Source organism: Ascidiella aspersa, chromosome 8 (assembly GCF_963924565.1).
Source record: "Ascidiella aspersa chromosome 8, kaAscAspe10.2, whole genome shotgun sequence".
Taxonomy (NCBI): Eukaryota; Metazoa; Chordata; class Ascidiacea; order Phlebobranchia; family Ascidiidae; genus Ascidiella; species Ascidiella aspersa.
Window position 1 is genome coordinate 25,577,580 of NC_139454.1, and position 17,209 is coordinate 25,594,788.

The following is a 17,209-nucleotide window of genomic DNA, read 5'->3' on the forward strand; positions in this document are numbered from 1 at the left end:
AATGCAGTGCTGTAAACAAGTCATTTTTGAAAGAACTTGAGCCCAAATCAAGTCGTTTTTAATAAATAACAAGTCAAGTCAAAATTAGAGAAAATCATTTTCAAGTTAAGTCCGTGTCATAAAAGTTAAACTTTAAATTTTGGCAATCTATTCCGATTTTGAGCAGTAACTCAACTAAAAAATAACGAAACATATAGCAAACAAATTGTTTTATATGCAAAATTTAAGATAAATAACCCAATTTTATAATAAAAAATGCCTAATAAAAACACTTCATTTCAACCCAAGTCATTTGTCCAAAAGTGTTAAGTAATTGAAAACAGTGACTCAAGTCATTACAACACTGTTTCAAATCTGAGCATTAGCTTGTTTTTTTTTAGTTTCATGCAATAACCCACTCTACTGCAGCTTACAAAGGATCATATAAACAGCTTTTCAGAATACTTTCAGTTTGATTTTCAATTGACCAAAAGAGATAAAAATTGACAAGAAGAAACTAAGATAATAAAAAATGAGTCATTGTAGGTTTTTAAAAAGTTAGTAGAAAAGGATTAAATGTAAAATATTTTGCTCGTTTTAAATAATGCGAGGAACAAATGGTAACCAATTGTATTTTTTTAGGAGCACCTTAGAAACGTCAAAGTCAGTTGGAACATAACAGCGGAACGTTACACAGATTTAAAGACATTTTGGAAAGTTTAAAGACATTTAGGAAAGCAGGTGAATGTCTAGCTGCTGCACATCAGCATTCAACATCGGGCAAAATACACAACTGAATTTTCAAAGTAAGTACTCAGCAAACATTACGCTCGGCAAAGAAGCAAGATTAGACTTTGCACTTTGAAACTTCGACAGGGATTCTACTTTCTAGGAAGACGTTATCAGCGCTTTGAAACAAAACCGCGTTACATGCAATAAATTCTCAGGAACGAATTATCAATGGCAGGGAGAAGTTAACCTTCACCTTCAAGACTGCTTCTATACTTTGCAATGTGGTTTCGTGTTATTTTTGCGCATTTTAGGTAAGGCACGCAAAGGTTTAAACTTATAGCCAGAAAGCAAGCTTTTTCTTTTCAGAAAACGCCATAGTAAGATTTTCATGTAGTTAGTAATTTCGGATACGCACAAATGTTTATGAAAAAAATAGTCGCCTATTTAAAGCCAATTATTAGATTAATAAAATCAAATAAACAACCAACGATAACATGAAACTCTGTTTATAGACATTTTTAAATCTTAAAAATTATTAATATTTGAACCAAAAGCCTTTGAAGAATGTTTTAGACGCGAAATGTTTTTGAAGAAATAAATCTCTTAGCATTGCGCAGTTAAAGGCTGCTACACAATTTACGGAAACGATGCACAGTTTTTTAAATGCTGACTGCAAGAACTTATTACTACAGTGTCACGTCTGCCATATTTGTGTTAAAATACAACACAAAACACAATGTTTAAAAGCAAAACATTCTAAAAGGGGGCAAATATTAAAAGTAAGAAGCTGAAACTTTAGATTGGGCATATTGAACAACAAGGGGTTGTAGTTAGACGTAGAATGAATATCAAAGCCCATACAGAATATCATTTTGAACGCTTCGAGTAACTCTTTATTCAATTTTCAACATAGAGAGAAGGCACTGATAGTAAGTGTATATATACCGCTGAAGGAAACGAGAGATACACTATCTCAACCGGGTTGAGCGGTGTACAAGCTTTGATATTCACCCTACGTTTAACTAACCCAAATAATAGCGATGGTCTTCGTAACAATCAAATTCATTTTATCTAGTTTCTATTGAAGTTTAATAATCAGGCGCCCAATTGGACCGAAAATCCCTAACTGGATACAAATAGGGCCACTTAAGCCGTTACATTTTAACCACGGTGGGAGCAATCATCTTCGGTTGGTCGTAATACTCGCAGTCGGGAGGAGGCTGATTGTGGATCACAGTGGTCGAGATATGCTTCTCAGTAAAACCAGCTTCCAGCAGTTCCTTCACCTGCGTTTCCTAAAAACACGAGACAACGACTTTCAAACGACCTTCACAACACGTGGCGGTCTCGTTAGGACCCGGCTTGAACAAATACTAGATTTAGCTGGCTTTCATTCGAACTTTGGATTTGAATCAAAGGTTTACAATGCACATATGCAAACATGGCTAGTGACAAGAGACGCTATGGTATGTTAAACAAAGGAAATTGTATAAAAATACTCCTTTAATTAGTTCAACTTATCGGAAACACAAAGATTATGATACTTATTCTTTAAAACACGGTTAGTGGCAAGTGACGCAATGGTATGTTACATTTTCTGAGACACTGAATGTACAGCAACGCAAAAAGACAGCCCCAAAGTGGTCAATCAATTGTCATTAAATCGTCAAACCACTTCATTTCATTTTGCAAAGTCCACCTGGATTGTAATTTTTAATTACTAATGTTAATCAATACATACAAAAAATGCCCTTTTAGTGTAAATAAGTTAATAACTGCAGTTCGATGTTGCATGATGGGGCAAATTGTATTTTAAACTGCTAAATGTTAAACGACAGCAAATGTGTATCTTCCCAAATATTAGACTATGTTCGTTTCAACTTTGGATTTGAAGCAAAGGTTAACAATGCACGTAAGCAAACATGGCTAGTTGCAAGTAACACCATGGTATGTTAAACAAAGGAAACTGTATAAAAAGACTCCTTTAATTAGTGAAATTTACCGGAAACACAAAGATTATGATACTTATTCTTTAAAGCACGGCTAGTGACAAGAGACGCTACGGTATGTTAAACAATGAAAAATATAGGGCAAAACGACTGATTCGTTTAGTTTAATGGAAATACAAAGACTTTGATACAAAGCAAGTTATTTGTTAGTAATAGATCACTTGCTTTGCTTAAAACAAAGCACGGTTAGGGGGTTTCAGCAAAATATAAATTTCCATATTTTAAAAGTTAATTGCTGTTATCAATGTGAGTTAATAAAATAAACATTTTTCAAAATGAAAATCACACTTTCCTAATATATTTAAGAAGCTTTATATACAGAAAACTGAAAAACTCTGATTAAAAAAGTTAAAAAAAAAATAGGCATTTTACCTGAAACATTTTCCCAATGTCAGTGTATTTGTTTTTCATGAGGTCACCCCATGAAGTTAGATTGCAGTAGGTCAGCACTCCACCGGGCTTTAGCAATCGATGTGCGTGCTTCTTTATAAACTTAAACTGATGGGTATGCCATTCATCTTCGGACAATGGATAAGTGTCGTACAGAATGCCTGAAAAAAATCCATTGAAAATGTCTGCTTGTGTGTAATATTATACAAAACATTTATATACTAGACAAGCTTGTTAGCTGCAAACATTCAACAGCATCTAGTTGTTTTTATTTCAGTCAACTTAAATCAACTTCTTATGTACATCTAGGATACCAATTTGCTTTTCACAAAATAAAATAGAAACAAAACAAATTCTGACAAATTGCAAGACTTAAGATGACAAAACAAAATTTTTTAAAACAGAACTTTTTTTTGGGGGGGGGGGAGTTTTAAAGTAATATTTTTAGGGTTTTTTATTAGCAAGACCAAGTTAAGTTCACTTCTTACTAATAACAAATTTACTTGCCTTATACAATATAAAATAAATATTAAACATTCTGTGGTTAATACTTAATAAAGGGCTTAGCATCACAGATTTTAAGGCCCAATATGGTAAGCTGACATTCTTTGAATTAAATTCCATTTAGTTTGTTTGTTTTACACTAAAAACTCACCACTGAAATGTCCACTTGGAAGACAATCAACAACATCTTCCCACATTCCTTTCAGAGGAACAACCTGGAAGTATTTGCAACTTTAATCAAGGTCGTTTAATTACTTTAATTCAGTAAAAATACAACAAGTTCAAGTTAACTTTAATTTGGGGATATTTATATAAAAATAAAACAAATTTCATCACGTTTTTTTTGTGACAGGGAGAATACTGATGGAAAATGACCTAAAACAAAATGATACTGGCTTTTATGCCCTAAAGTAAATTCCTTTTCATACGGTGAGGTTGTTTTTCAGTCAAAAAATAACTAGGACATTTCTAAATGTAAAACCCATCAACTATCAAATTCACTTAATTCTATACCCCAGGGTGAATGGGTTTACCGGAACATAAAACAGTTTTTAAGTTTAGTATTATTTCGCCTTATTTTAAGATTTAACTAATGATGTTATATGTTTTCGGTGAAAACAGATAAATATAATATAATTTACATCAAAATGACACTAGCTTTTAGTCTCAAACAAATCATTATTACGTTGTGAGGTTGTTTTTCAGCCCAGGTTTGCAGGCGATCGAACACTCCATCGTTGCACTCAATGATCCAATGGTCTTTAATGTTGGCTTCCTGCATTTTGGTGGCTGCAATTGCCATCCCAAATCCAATTTCCAAAACATGACCACCTTTTTAAATACAAAACAATAGATTAATGGGGTTAATGAGCATAATCATTTTATTTAATTCTTCATTATGGCTCGGTTTGGCAAGAAAATATTAAGGAATGGAATAAATTTAATCTTAACAGGCAATAAGATATTAGATTCTTGAAAACTGAAATACAGAAAACTAAACAAATTTATTTTAGAAGCTTTATAATAATTTACCTGAGCAGTAACTTTTTTTAAATGACTTGACTTTGACTTGAATCACATTACTTGGGTTAAAAATAAGTGTTTTCATTTACCAATATTTTATAAAATTAAGTTATCTCTCATAAGTTTTGCACTTGAAACAGTTAGATGGTTATAATATGATGTTTTTTCATTTTTTTCAAAAAAACAGTCAGTTGAACAATTGCCTATATAATAAAATCAATTTTAGTTTATTGATTTATTTAGATATTGGTGATTTGGCTTGGAGATGGCTTCTAATAATTACCTGACTGAGACTTGTCTTGGGTAACTGATGACTTAAGTTATTTCACAAATGGCTTGACTTGGACTTAAGTTATTTCACAAATGACTTGACTTGGACTTAAGTTATTTAACAAATGACTTGACTTGGACTTAAGTTATTTCAAAATTATTCTTTACGACACTGGTAGACACATATTGAACTTAATATATTTCATGGGTTTATAGATAGCATTAACTAACCTTTGCTTGATGCAATAGAAGCCAAAAGATGCATGTAGGGTGTTTCCCATCTCTCCATAACCGGCTTTCCCATAATTTTCAAATGGGTGTCGGTTTGGTCGTAATTGGCATTTGCATCGGTCCATTTCGGTTTGCAATTTTCACCGGCATCAAAAATCGGCTTTGCTTCAACTGTGCTCATTTTTGAATTTGTTCTTACCTAGGTTAAAAAACAGCAGAATTGAATTTTTTATCAACAGAATAATAAAATAGACATTTATAGCACTCTATCAATGTTGTTCGTAAAAAGTAAGCACCTTTTGAAAATACCAAAACGGAAGATATAAATATCAAAGCCCATACAATATTGGTAGCATTTTGTGAAAGTTTTGAATAAATGTTTTTCAGCTGTTAAAAATGAATCAAAAAATTGTAAAACGTTTAAAAATGCTATCTATAATGAATAGGCTTTAGTTTTCCTTTAAAGTTTAACTACAACTTCCAGCCATTATGCTCTAAACTTTATATCTGTTAAACTGCATATGACCAACAGACGGAAATTGGATGATTACCAAAGATTGCATAACGACCACACTTTACACGATAACTGCAATGCAACGAAATTCAAAGAGACGAATGTTAGCATACAAACGAGCGTTCTAAGAATTGCAATCAGAAGAAGTCTTACCGGGAAAGCGCGTAAAGAGCAGGCCATGCGACTGACAACGCCGTGAAACTTGAACAGAGGAGGAATCTTGCAAAGCATGGCGGTTTCAAGTTGCCAATTAATCCCTACGCTAGGAATTCACAAGATTTTTAACTGAAGCTATTTTCGCAAATTAGAATAAGTAAGTTTAATATTAGGGTGGAAAATAAAGACCTTTTAACTTGCTACTCCTAGAATAAATCGCGAGTCTACAAATACAAGGCAGACAACCTGCGAACTGCAATCATTTATGAAAAAGTAAACACACAGCAACACAAACAAACTCACGCACGGCGTCAAAATATCCTAAACAGCAGAAATGGTCAAACATTAATGTTAGAAATTGAATCTAGATTAGGGATTTTCAACCTTTTTACGTCAATAGCTCTAAATATCATGCTAAAGCCCCGGGTAAGCTAAAACCAAATAATAAAGGGACGGTAGTCTATTTTATTGAACGTGCAAGAAAAATAGTGTTTAAGTTCGTACATGTAGGATTGTAGGCAAAGAGATTATTTAAGCCTTGTTGAAATCTCTTTGATCTAAGTTGCCATATTTCAAAACGCTAAATCTCAAAACGTGGCGTAATTTTTACATTAAAAGACGGAAAATACTCGCGTCCGACGGGAAAAATGCTTTTGTATATAGTTTAAGTTGTCCAACTTTTCATTTTCATTTACGAGGGTACGATGAGACGCACGGCGCATTCTGGGTAATTCGGTTTCAACAAAACTGGTGAGGTGTTTAAGCTCATTTAGAATAAAATTAAACTCGTATAACAAGGGGGTCAAATCAGATTCATTTCATGCAATATAATAGCGTTATGATATACAGTACTCACTTTGATTGACAGAACTTCGCTCCAACAAGACTCCGGTATTTCAGATAAACGTAACACGTCTAGCTTAAGACTCAGAAAATGTAAAGTGTGTAGTTTAGTTGGGGTTGCGTTTGTGGTACTAACCTATTCGACAGGAAATCAGAAACGAGGAAGGATAGGGATTGATAATAAAGAGAAAGGATGCGAAAAGGGAGCGAAGCGGGAGCGAGCAGGAAAACCGCGAGGAAAAAAGTCCATGCAAAAATAGACGCACGAACGCGCGCAGAATTTAAAAACTAGGCTTGACAGATTACAGGAAGCTTCGCTTAAAACCGCTAATACAATAACTCAAAACAGTGCTGAACCGATTCAACCATATGCATTTTCAAAAACTTAACGAATAATTATAAACTTAACAAATAAGTTCGCCAGCTGAACGCTACACTGGCAAATGATGTTCAGCTGCAATTCCATATTTGGTAAAGAAAACTGTATAATATTGCTTCTTTAGGTTTGCTATACTTAAAAACGAAAAACATGCTGATTAAACGTTTCTAACTAAACTGCCTTAAATAGAACACGCAATAACGCAAAAACTCTTTTCAAAGGCGATTACAAAATGGTTATAAAGCAATAACTCTAGCTCAGTGGTTCTCAACCTTTTATGCTTCGTGGCCCCCTTTAAAAGGCTCCTAACGCTCGTGGCCCCCTGCTTATAAACATACCTCAATTGTAGCCTATTGTATTTACCGTGTTTTCACGTTTTACTTCTCCATGTTATAAAACAAATACAGCCATTATTCAACGAATAAATGCATTTACTTTCTAAAAATTAACAAATAGGCCTAAGTCATTTTAATTTAAATTAACTTAGTTATTCATTACAAAGCTTGTTTGCCGACCCCACCGAGGTTTTATATATTTGGCTCTGCCCGTTTTGTACTGCGGCAAGCGATGCCATGCACTGCATTCGTCAAGATGATTTTGTTGATTTTTGTTTTATTAATGCGTTACTATTAGCCTACTGGACAAATAAGCTGTGCATAACCTCTCCGAATGTTGGCCTAAAATTCACCTTGAGTAACCCTGTAGCGTACTTAATGCGTTTTACTACGAAATGTTTCTTTTGTAACAGAAAGTATAATGCGAAATCGTTGCACCTTGCATTACACGCCAGTTGCTTGCCCAACAGCATTTGTTGGACACTTAATGATTGGGCAATGGTTACGGAAAAATATAGTCTTTAGTCATAATACAAACCTAAGTATAACGAACTGCGTGGTGTTCCAAAGGTTACTTTTATGACGTCACATTTATCTAACGCTGTGACGTCACATTATGACGCAATTTTGCGACGTCATCTGTGAAAAAAAATTCTATGCCCCCTCCAAGCAATAATTCTAAATCTGCGCCTGTTGTAGAATTAAACTCTTATGCAACACAGACAGTTTTTTTGCTGCAATCTTTTTTTATTCGGTTCTAGTTGAGGTGAACGTGAAATTGCGACCAAACGACAAACAACATTGAACCCGCCACCACCTTTCACTCCTGCTAAAGGTCATAGGTCACTCACACGGACTATAGGTCATCACAAGAAACTTCTAAACCACCAGGACTGGCTTGAGAGCCAGACCCGCTACCGACTAGCACCGCGTTTAAATGTAAGTGTTGAGCATCGTGATGAACATATCCTTGGCGAAGACGCTACGGTTCATTCCGGAGGCAAAATCAGCAAGAAGCTTGTTAACCAACTTGACTGTAAGGTCTCGTATGTTTGAGACAGCGTACTGGACTTTGTCGATGTTTTTCTGCTGTTCAGCGTTCTTCTCGGCCATTTGATCGAGAAGAGCTTTCTGTGCGTCGTTTGCAACTCTAGCGGCATTCAACGCTGCGTCTTGGGCTTGATTTTTAGCTGAACTGCTCGCCAAAGCTGCGTCCTGCCTTTTATCACTGGCAGCTGACTTGGTAAGACTGGAATCTTGGGCTGCGTTGACCAATTTCACAGCATCAAGTTGCGACTCTTGGATGCTGTTCTTGTCCAAGATGCTGGTGATCTGACCGCGTTGTTGGTTGTTTGTGTTCTCCAGTGCTCCCATGCGAGAGTCCTGCTTGCTGTTATGGCTCCTGATGGATCCGATAACTGCATCCTGGTCGTTGTTCTTGCTCTCAGCGGACTTTACCATCTTCCTGATTTGATCCAACATCTCTTCAAGCTCCTTGTTCTCCTTGTAGAGATCCAGGACATCTCTGTAGAGCTTGGAGTTGATTGCAGCTTGCGCCTGTGTATGTGGTGGGGAGTTAGGATTTGCTCACTTATAAACACTTATTTAATTGCCTTGCTGAACCTCAACACGACATGAATCATTATTGTAATGAATTGAGTCAATAAAATGAAATAACCTGACTTGACCGAAGTCTTTGGAGCAGAATGATTTTAATTGATCAGACTTTGGGACAAATGAGTTCATTTTTATTTTAGAAAACGACATAAGTCAAGTCACGTCATTGAAAAACAGTGACTTTAGTGCACTTAATTCAAGGCCTTGTTTTAAATCATTTCAACACCGGCATAGATAAGAATGACGCAGGCCACTTAAATGACTAACCCAATAGCTAATTAGGGCGAAGTAACAGGATTCGTTTGGGTAAAATGACTTGACTTGGATTAAGTCCTTCGAATAAATGACTTGAGTTGAAATGAAGTGTTATCATTAAGCATTTGTTCATAAAATTGAGTTAATTATCTCAGGTTTTGTACATAAAACAACTTGCTTGCTATGTGTTACGTTTTTTGTTGTTTTCACGTTTATTGCTCACAATCGGATGAGTTTACCAATTAGTTCAACGTTAAACTTTGATGACAAGGACTTGAGTTGGAGTTGACTTGCTCCAACTAAGACTTGACTTGTTATTTTTTTAAAAGCCTTGACTTGAACTCATATTCTTTTAAAAATGACTTTTTTTGCAAAAAACTTGACTCGGACTTCGATCATTTCAAAATGGCAACACGGCAAGTTTTTGTGCGAATATTTGAAGAGGCGTTTTTTTTTTCTTTGTTAGAAACAATATCGCCCATTTTTTGTAAATATTTTTCTTAATTAATAATAAGATGTTGATTATCTCTGTCCCACCAGGTTTTATAATGTAACGTTAATGTATTAAAATCGGTCAACTCGTTTATCGTTTTTATTTAATTTAAAACAATTTTGCTCTTTGTAATGCAAAAACCACGAGTATGCTAGTCAATAAAAATGCCTTGTTTGCCAATAAAAGTAGAAAAACATCTAGATAACTTCAAACTTACCGACAACTACCCAAACAGCGAGGCGTATTCAGGGGGTTGCAGCTTAAGCATTAAGTTGATTTATGGCCAAACCGCATGTAAAACAAAAGGCCAAACCGCATGTAAAAAAAAAGGCCAACCGCATGTAAAAACAATTTATTATCTCTGCCCCACAAGGTTTTATAATGTAATGGGCGGTACTTTTGGTGTTAAAGCTAACAGGACTCGAAAGCCGGATAAAATTATTTAAAATCAATGTCTAAAATTTTACAAAATCTTAAATGCATAGCAACCCTCCGTAGTGTTGCGTGTATTTATTTTTTATTTCTATGAAAACGATGTATTTTAATTTGATCGCATCTTTTTTGCCTTCATTTAATTCCACTAGTACAGATTTCTCAGCCGTAGCTACGGACCGTACTACAAATCTGGCCTAAAGAAAGCAACGAGCATTTTACCTTCATAAGAGCTTCCATCTTGTCGTTTGAGGACTTGAAATTGTTGACGATGTTGTAAGTGAAGCAGACTTTGGTGCCGATGGCAGCCAGGTAGCTGTTGAGGGACCTGATCCTCTCATCTCTGTAAGAGAACCATCTGCTTACGTCTCTCTTGTACCCGTCGAACGTACTGCAGCGCTACGGATTAATTATTTGTTAAAAAAAGGGATGAGTTTGAGATAGAGATAAATAGGTTCAGACTTGAATTTCAAGTTTTCAAACAAAACACTGGAAAAGAAGTAGGCTGCAAAGCCAACGCTACTTAAAAAAGCATGCTGGGCATGTGCATATTTGCAAAGTAGCCTATGCTACCGACCTATGCTAAGAGACAGTAATATAACTGGTAAAAAATACTTCTATAAACGCAACTAATGATTTAAGGCAAAAATGTAATTGTAAAGATAGCAATTTAACAAAACCAATAGATTTAAAATAAGACCTTACCAAAAGGTATGCATTGGTTTCAGGTATTGCCATGCAGGCCACCAGGAAAAGAGTTACAACAGAAAAAAACTTCATTGCTCTGAGCTATTGGTTTTCTGCAGAAAATCAAAGTAAATAAAGTGAATGTATAGTTAAAATATTTTTTTGTAAAAGGCTGCCATTGTTTTCTAGATTTTCCTGGAATACAAAAACTTATAACAAACTAGAAAAATGAAACTCAAAGTATGTAAGCTTTACATAACGCACGGAAGAACTAAATATAGCTAAGGTGTTTAATCCAAAAACAAAACACAATAAACAACTAGTTTATATTTGCACATTTTTAGCACACCACCCAGTAGATTTTTATATTACGTAAATAAAACCAATTTGCAGCGCTAGAGCCGTTTTATAGACAATCACGTACAGATCAACAGAGAGAAATGCAACGCTTTTAAAAAAGGATAAATTGTTAGATAAAAATGACGGATACAGCTTAAACAAATTGCTTCATAGCTAATTAAGGCACAGTAACATGGTTATAATAATAGAACCTACACATTTATAATATCATATAAACACGTTTTAATTTCACCCTAATAATAAAATAATTGATATCGGTTGGGGCGAATGCCCTTTTTGTCCAAAATATCGTTTATCGGAACAAAATATCGGTCTTCCCTCTCTACTCATTCCTAACCTTCTCGCTTTAACACTAAGCACTCGTTTGTAAAAACCCGCGAACACTGATGATTTTATGTGGGCCTTATGCTGCTGTTAGCCCCTGCTTGTTTTTCCGTAGAACTTACCTGGTGTCACAAACACATGCTCGAAATTGCTTGTGCAATGTGCGTAATGCCAACACTGCACTATCTGTTTGTTCAGCGCATGCGCATATATCGTCATTAGCGCTGCCACTTTAGACGCGGAAGCTTGGCTTAATCCTAGTATGACGCATTTTGACACTTTGCAATGCAAACTTATTAGCGGGGGTGGCATTAGGTTATGACTGTTCAATCCTGTGCAATGAAACTCGTACGTTCAAACAATCCATCAATCCTTCGTGTGTTGGAAGAAACATTGTTTTTACCAATATCATCATTATGTTGCATGCAGGCGCGGATTTAAGGTTTTGGTTTGTGGGGGGGATTTTTTTAGCGTGACATCACAAAGTTACATCAAAACGTGACGTCATATAGTTACGTCAAAACATGACGTCACAAAGTTGCGCCAAAACGTGACGTCACAAAATTTAATACAAAAGATACAAATAGGATATAGATTCGCCACCCGATTCGATTTGTTTTCAACGCTTGTAGCGTTCGTATTAGGATAATTCGGGGCTTTGAAGCGTCTGTGTTAGAACATGTGTTAGAAATTAGACGCTTTAAGCGGACCGTATAAGAACAGGATGCAGGCGAACAGCGAATGCGCAGACTAATCATGCATAACGAAACGTTGCCAAGCGATGCAGAGTATAGATTTTTTTATCTTGTACAGTTTTGGATATTAGAAATGCAGAAATGTTTATAGCTGTACCAAGTTAATGCGATGTTTATAATTTCACCCAGCAAATAGAAGGTTAAAAGCTTTTATTGTTGCTAAAGCCTACCTTATTAGCGAACATTATTTGGGTTAGGGTGCGGGTTTGGGTATAAGTCAAGCAATACTATTAATAATAATACTTGAACCACCCCTACCCCAGCCTGGAAAGTATAACAGAACACGCGGGTACAATGCCGAAAAAAATCGGGTGACTAGGTGCAACAAAGTTAAAAAAGGGCGCTGGTCTAGAATCCTACCACATTATTAAATCAACGCACAATATTAGGGTTAGGGGCGGCGAGAGTTAGTGTTTGGGTGTGGGTTGATGAAGTATTATTATATTCATTTTTAACCCTAACCAAAATAATGTGCATTGTGGTAGGACTTAAGACCAGCACGAAAAAAGTGAATCTCTGGTCTGCTTTCGAATTTCCAGACTTCCACGTTTTGATTTTCTCATGCACTCCGTATTGCATACATTGCACTTTAAACATATAAATAGGGTGCACAAACGTTTGACATGTTTAGGGTGCAGTTCAGATTTTTTTCTGGGTGCACTTGCCATACTTTCCACAGTGCCCCCACCCGAACAGTAACCAACACCCTGTCCCAAATATTGTAGCTTGCTGTAATAATTGTTTCAACGCTGTGGTAGGATTAAAGACCAGCGCCAATACTTTTATTGTTGCTAAAGCTGCTGTTTCTGGCTATTGACTTTCATTCCAAGGTTTTATTAGTTAAAAGACAATATTATTTACATTTACAATGCTAAAAAATATTAGTTGTAGCTAATTTACCTCATTATACTAAACTTAGTTAGCAAAATATATGCCAAGAAATATTAAATTAGATAAGATGACCTTTGTTTTCCAACTTATTTTCTAAAATTTGGTCACCATTATAATGTAAAGTAAGTCCTAGGTAGTATACATGTTTGAAATATTATAATATTGAAACAAATTTAACTTTAACAATTGGCTATTTTCATGGTGCATATTGCATCTAGTTTGCATTCTGTGGCAGATGCATACCAAATATTTTTAAAGCAATTTGTGAGCACACCTCAATAAATAAATTGCACATTTCAGAAAAGGTTGTGTTGCAGTAGGATTTCAAACTTCAGTTATGCCGAAATATGTCCTCACATCTGGAAATTTGGTGATGTACGTCAGATATCTGTGCATCGCACATTCTTTGAACCACATTTTAATGTAAATTTTTAATTTGTGGCATATAAATCTTAAGGTCCGAAAATATGTTACTTCCTTCTGTTCATGGTGGCCTGAAGGCATACAACCAAACTAATAAAAACTCATGAATATTATTAGTTGTAAAAGTGTTGTAGTGATCTCAAGTTGATAAAAAATAGCTGCTGCATAAGGTTGCGAAGTTGTAGGAAATAGTGCCCGATAAATTTAAATTTCATGTGTCACTACCTTAATTGACCTTACTTTTTACCATTTTTGCATTCTTAACTTTTTCCATTAAGGTCATATACAAGGCATGATTTTTAATAAAATGGTGAACTTAGTTGTTTATTATCTATAAACTGCTTTAAGTTTAATATCACAGAATTTAATTAAATATTATCATGCCTGGCCAAATTAATTTATATTTTTGTTTTTCATTATTAAAAATGTTTTTATTTCCCGAAATACCATTTTATATAATTCCTAGATGTAATATTTCAGTCAACCCCAAAAATTAGGGATTTTGTAAGGTTAAAGTGCAAGTAAAAAGATGTCTCTGAAAGTGTTAAGTAACCTTTAAATCATTGGAAAAGCTCTCTGCATCAAGTCTACACCCATTTGACAAAGAAACAGCTTCAGTTTCCATCCCCAACAAACCTTTGTGCGCGGAAGTTAGAGAAAAGGTAATTTCCATTTTGTGTGTTGTGCATTCCAAAACATTAATGTTTACCAGCACTTCCCAACCTGTTGCCAATGGTTTCCAGGTACCAAATTCGAAAATGTTTTTTGAATAATCTTTAATAACGACTTGGCTAATTTAGTCCACAGTTATTAAAATGTGTAACCAATATACAAGGCCTATTTAATAAAAACATGCAAGTAGTGCAGGAGAAATATATGTATATCTAACATTTTTAGTATTGTCTAGTGTCGACAAGGGAGTGCAATCATCTAACAAGGAGAAACAACTAGCGATGAACTCGTGGTGCCTATGTGCAAAAAATCATACAGTGATGAAGAAAAGGACAAACATTTAAATGTGTAATTATTCTATACCGGTGGTTACTGTATATTTACCCCCCATCATTTCACACAATCGTTCGTGTTTGCCGCTTAAATCTCCACATGGTAAAATAAACAGATTTGGAAAATCATAAATGGCCCATTGATTTGAGTTATAGTTCCTAACAGGCCGTTTAAAATACCCGGAATGCGATAGTTTATTGAACGATTTTGTGGACTACGTATGCTACATTTATTACGCACAACATTGTGCAATTTTGGAAAAACATATAAATAGTTTCCTGCTTTAGTACACTCTGATTATGTTTTTGTGCCTTGTTTTTAGCTATTAGTGCTTTAAATGTGAGTTTAATAAAATAAAAAACAACGGTTATGTGTTCCAGTGTTGGTTGACTACAAAAACTAAGTCCACTTACAAATAACAGTATTTTTGTTAGCTGATTTTACGCATTTTGCGTTTCGTCGTTAGTATTAAAAAAAGAGGCCGAACAGTGTATTAAAATAAATAATTTTATTAATTACTACATTCAAATTATGTCCGTGTTGGGTCGTTCCTTGTTCTACAATTGACGATTAAAAATCAAGCAATATATCCACCGCACAACGCAGTAAATCAAAACGTGAATTGAGCACACATTTTTGTAGTGGTTTATCGTGATATTTATTGATTCGATCTATATTTGCCCCTATGATTTCGTTGTATCTGGTAGGACTCCAATTGTCCAGCCACAAGATCGAAATATATATTTCGGAATAAAACAAAAATCGGACTAGGACCTAATACTCGTAATAATAACGTATAAACGGAATATGTCCTACGTATAAACGGAATATTTCCGGAATAAGACTTAACTTGCATGAAAGAACCAAGCCTATACAAAATTTGCCGCCCGTAGGTACATCACAAACCCTTCTAATAATTTCAACTCTAAAAACAATTTTCTAGCCCTAAACAGGGCCTAAAATCGATGCCAAAACAGCGGAGCCTTAACGGCGCCGTTCCATCTAGGGTGCCCAAGCGTCGACACCAAAACAACCGATGGCCCTGATCGTCCCATACACTCTCCTTACAGTTTCAGACGTTATTTTGGCGTAACGCCCTGTTTCGATGAATTAAGGACTTTCCGGCGGGTATGTGTCTTATTTAGGCGGTTTAGATCTTATTCTGTCGTGGGTATTAGGCCTACTGCGTATTTGGCTTTATTATGTCGTTGGTTTTGCTTTGTAGTTATTATTGTATGTTCCCATCTGATTCCGATACAATCGTGTTTATACTCTTAATAGCTTACGTTACAACATGTTGGTCATCTCGGACAAACTTTCGACGTCAACCTGGTTTTAAAATGGCCATATTTCTGAAAAAATCCATCTCTTAAGGATTTAATACTGTTAGCACTGCTGTATTGAGGCATTGTTTTAACTACGTGTGACGAAACCAAACTAAACAATTATGGTTTGTTCAATGAGAACATGTTATTGACTTGCGTCTAAAAATATTGTTGTTCGCAATATTTGTCAAAAGGTAAAAAGCTTAGTATTAATGCACATTTCAACATACTAAACCATGCCTATTAAAGATTTTCATCCTGGCAGCTGCACAGCCGACAATTATCTGCGAGAGCCTGTGGCTGTTTTAATTCTCATCTACACGTCTTGAGTATAGCAGTACCCAAAGTGTACTTCGGTTAAAAATGAGTAACTTTTACATTTGTAGAAGATATAAACACAATGATACTTGTGCAAAAACTGTGTGTTTACATTTCGTACTTATCCGTAATTTTAATTTTGCGCTGACTGTTGCAAAGCTGACTTTCACACGGTTCTACCTTTTAAATGCCTTTGATTCGCGCTACGTACAGAAGAGTTTTTCAAATTGGAAAATTAAAACTAACACATTTGTGGCAGACATATAAACTGAGATGTTTGGTTAAACAACAGTAAAAATGCTTCTGTACTAAGCGCACATCATAAGCATTTGTAATGCACAATTCTGTGCGAAAAGTTAGCTTTGCGACCTTTAACGCGCAGTCAAATTACTGCCAAACGAAAAGAGTTAAACGAACAGTTGTTTTACGAAACATCTCAGTTTATGCGTCTTTTACAAATGTGTAATTTTTAATTTTCCAACTTGAAAAATGCTTCTGTACTAAGCGCGCTTCATAAGCATTTATAGTGCACTTTATGTGCGAAAAGTCAGCTTTGCGACCTTTAACGCGCAATCAAATTACTGCCAAACGAAAAGAGTTAAACGAACAGTTGTTTTACCAAACATCTCATTTGATATGTCTCCCACAAATGTGTAAGTTTTGATATTCCAACTTGAAAAATTCTCCTGTACTAAGCGCTCATCATAAACATTTATAATGCACTACTATGTGCGAAAAGTCAGCTTTGCGACCTTCAACGCGCAATCAAATTACTGCCAAACGAAAAGAGTTAAACGAACAGTTGTTTTACGAATAATCTCAGTTTATACGTCTTTTACAAATGTGTAATTTTTAATTTTCCAACTTGAAAAATGCTTCTGTACCAAGCGCGCTTCACAAGCATTTATAACGCACGACCCTGTGCGAAAAGTCAGCTTTGCGAACTTTAACGCGCAATC

At 35.2% G+C, this 17,209-nt stretch overlaps 2 protein-coding genes and 1 long non-coding RNA gene across 3 annotated transcripts; 1 reads left to right on the forward strand and 2 right to left on the reverse strand.

Moving 5' to 3' along the window:
• Nucleotides 1–470: 470 nt before the first annotated feature.
• On the reverse strand, nucleotides 471–5,942 carry LOC146137043 (guanidinoacetate N-methyltransferase-like). The gene is made up of 6 exons (XM_083395174.1): nucleotides 5,806–5,942; nucleotides 5,139–5,337; nucleotides 4,300–4,445; nucleotides 3,766–3,829; nucleotides 3,093–3,271; nucleotides 471–2,006 (listed from the first exon to the last, which is right to left on the reverse strand). Exons 1-6 carry the CDS (start codon nucleotides 5,881–5,883, stop codon nucleotides 1,866–1,868), a joined length of 807 nt encoding a protein of 268 aa, XP_083251300.1. The 5' UTR covers nucleotides 5,884–5,942; the 3' UTR covers nucleotides 471–1,865.
• A 2,356-nt stretch (nucleotides 5,943–8,298) lies between these two features.
• Nucleotides 8,299–10,960, reverse strand: LOC146137044 (uncharacterized). Its single transcript, XM_083396073.1, has 3 exons — nucleotides 10,868–10,960; nucleotides 10,385–10,561; nucleotides 8,299–8,922 (listed from the first exon to the last, which is right to left on the reverse strand). Exons 1-3 carry the CDS (start codon nucleotides 10,940–10,942, stop codon nucleotides 8,299–8,301), a joined length of 876 nt encoding a protein of 291 aa, XP_083252199.1. The 5' UTR covers nucleotides 10,943–10,960.
• A 2,519-nt stretch (nucleotides 10,961–13,479) lies between these two features.
• LOC146137045 (uncharacterized) lies at nucleotides 13,480–14,963 on the forward strand. Its single transcript, XR_014501623.1, has 3 exons — nucleotides 13,480–13,554; nucleotides 14,175–14,264; nucleotides 14,510–14,963. It is a non-coding gene; the product is annotated as an uncharacterized LOC146137045 (long non-coding RNA).
• Nucleotides 14,964–17,209: the final 2,246 nt, after the last annotated feature.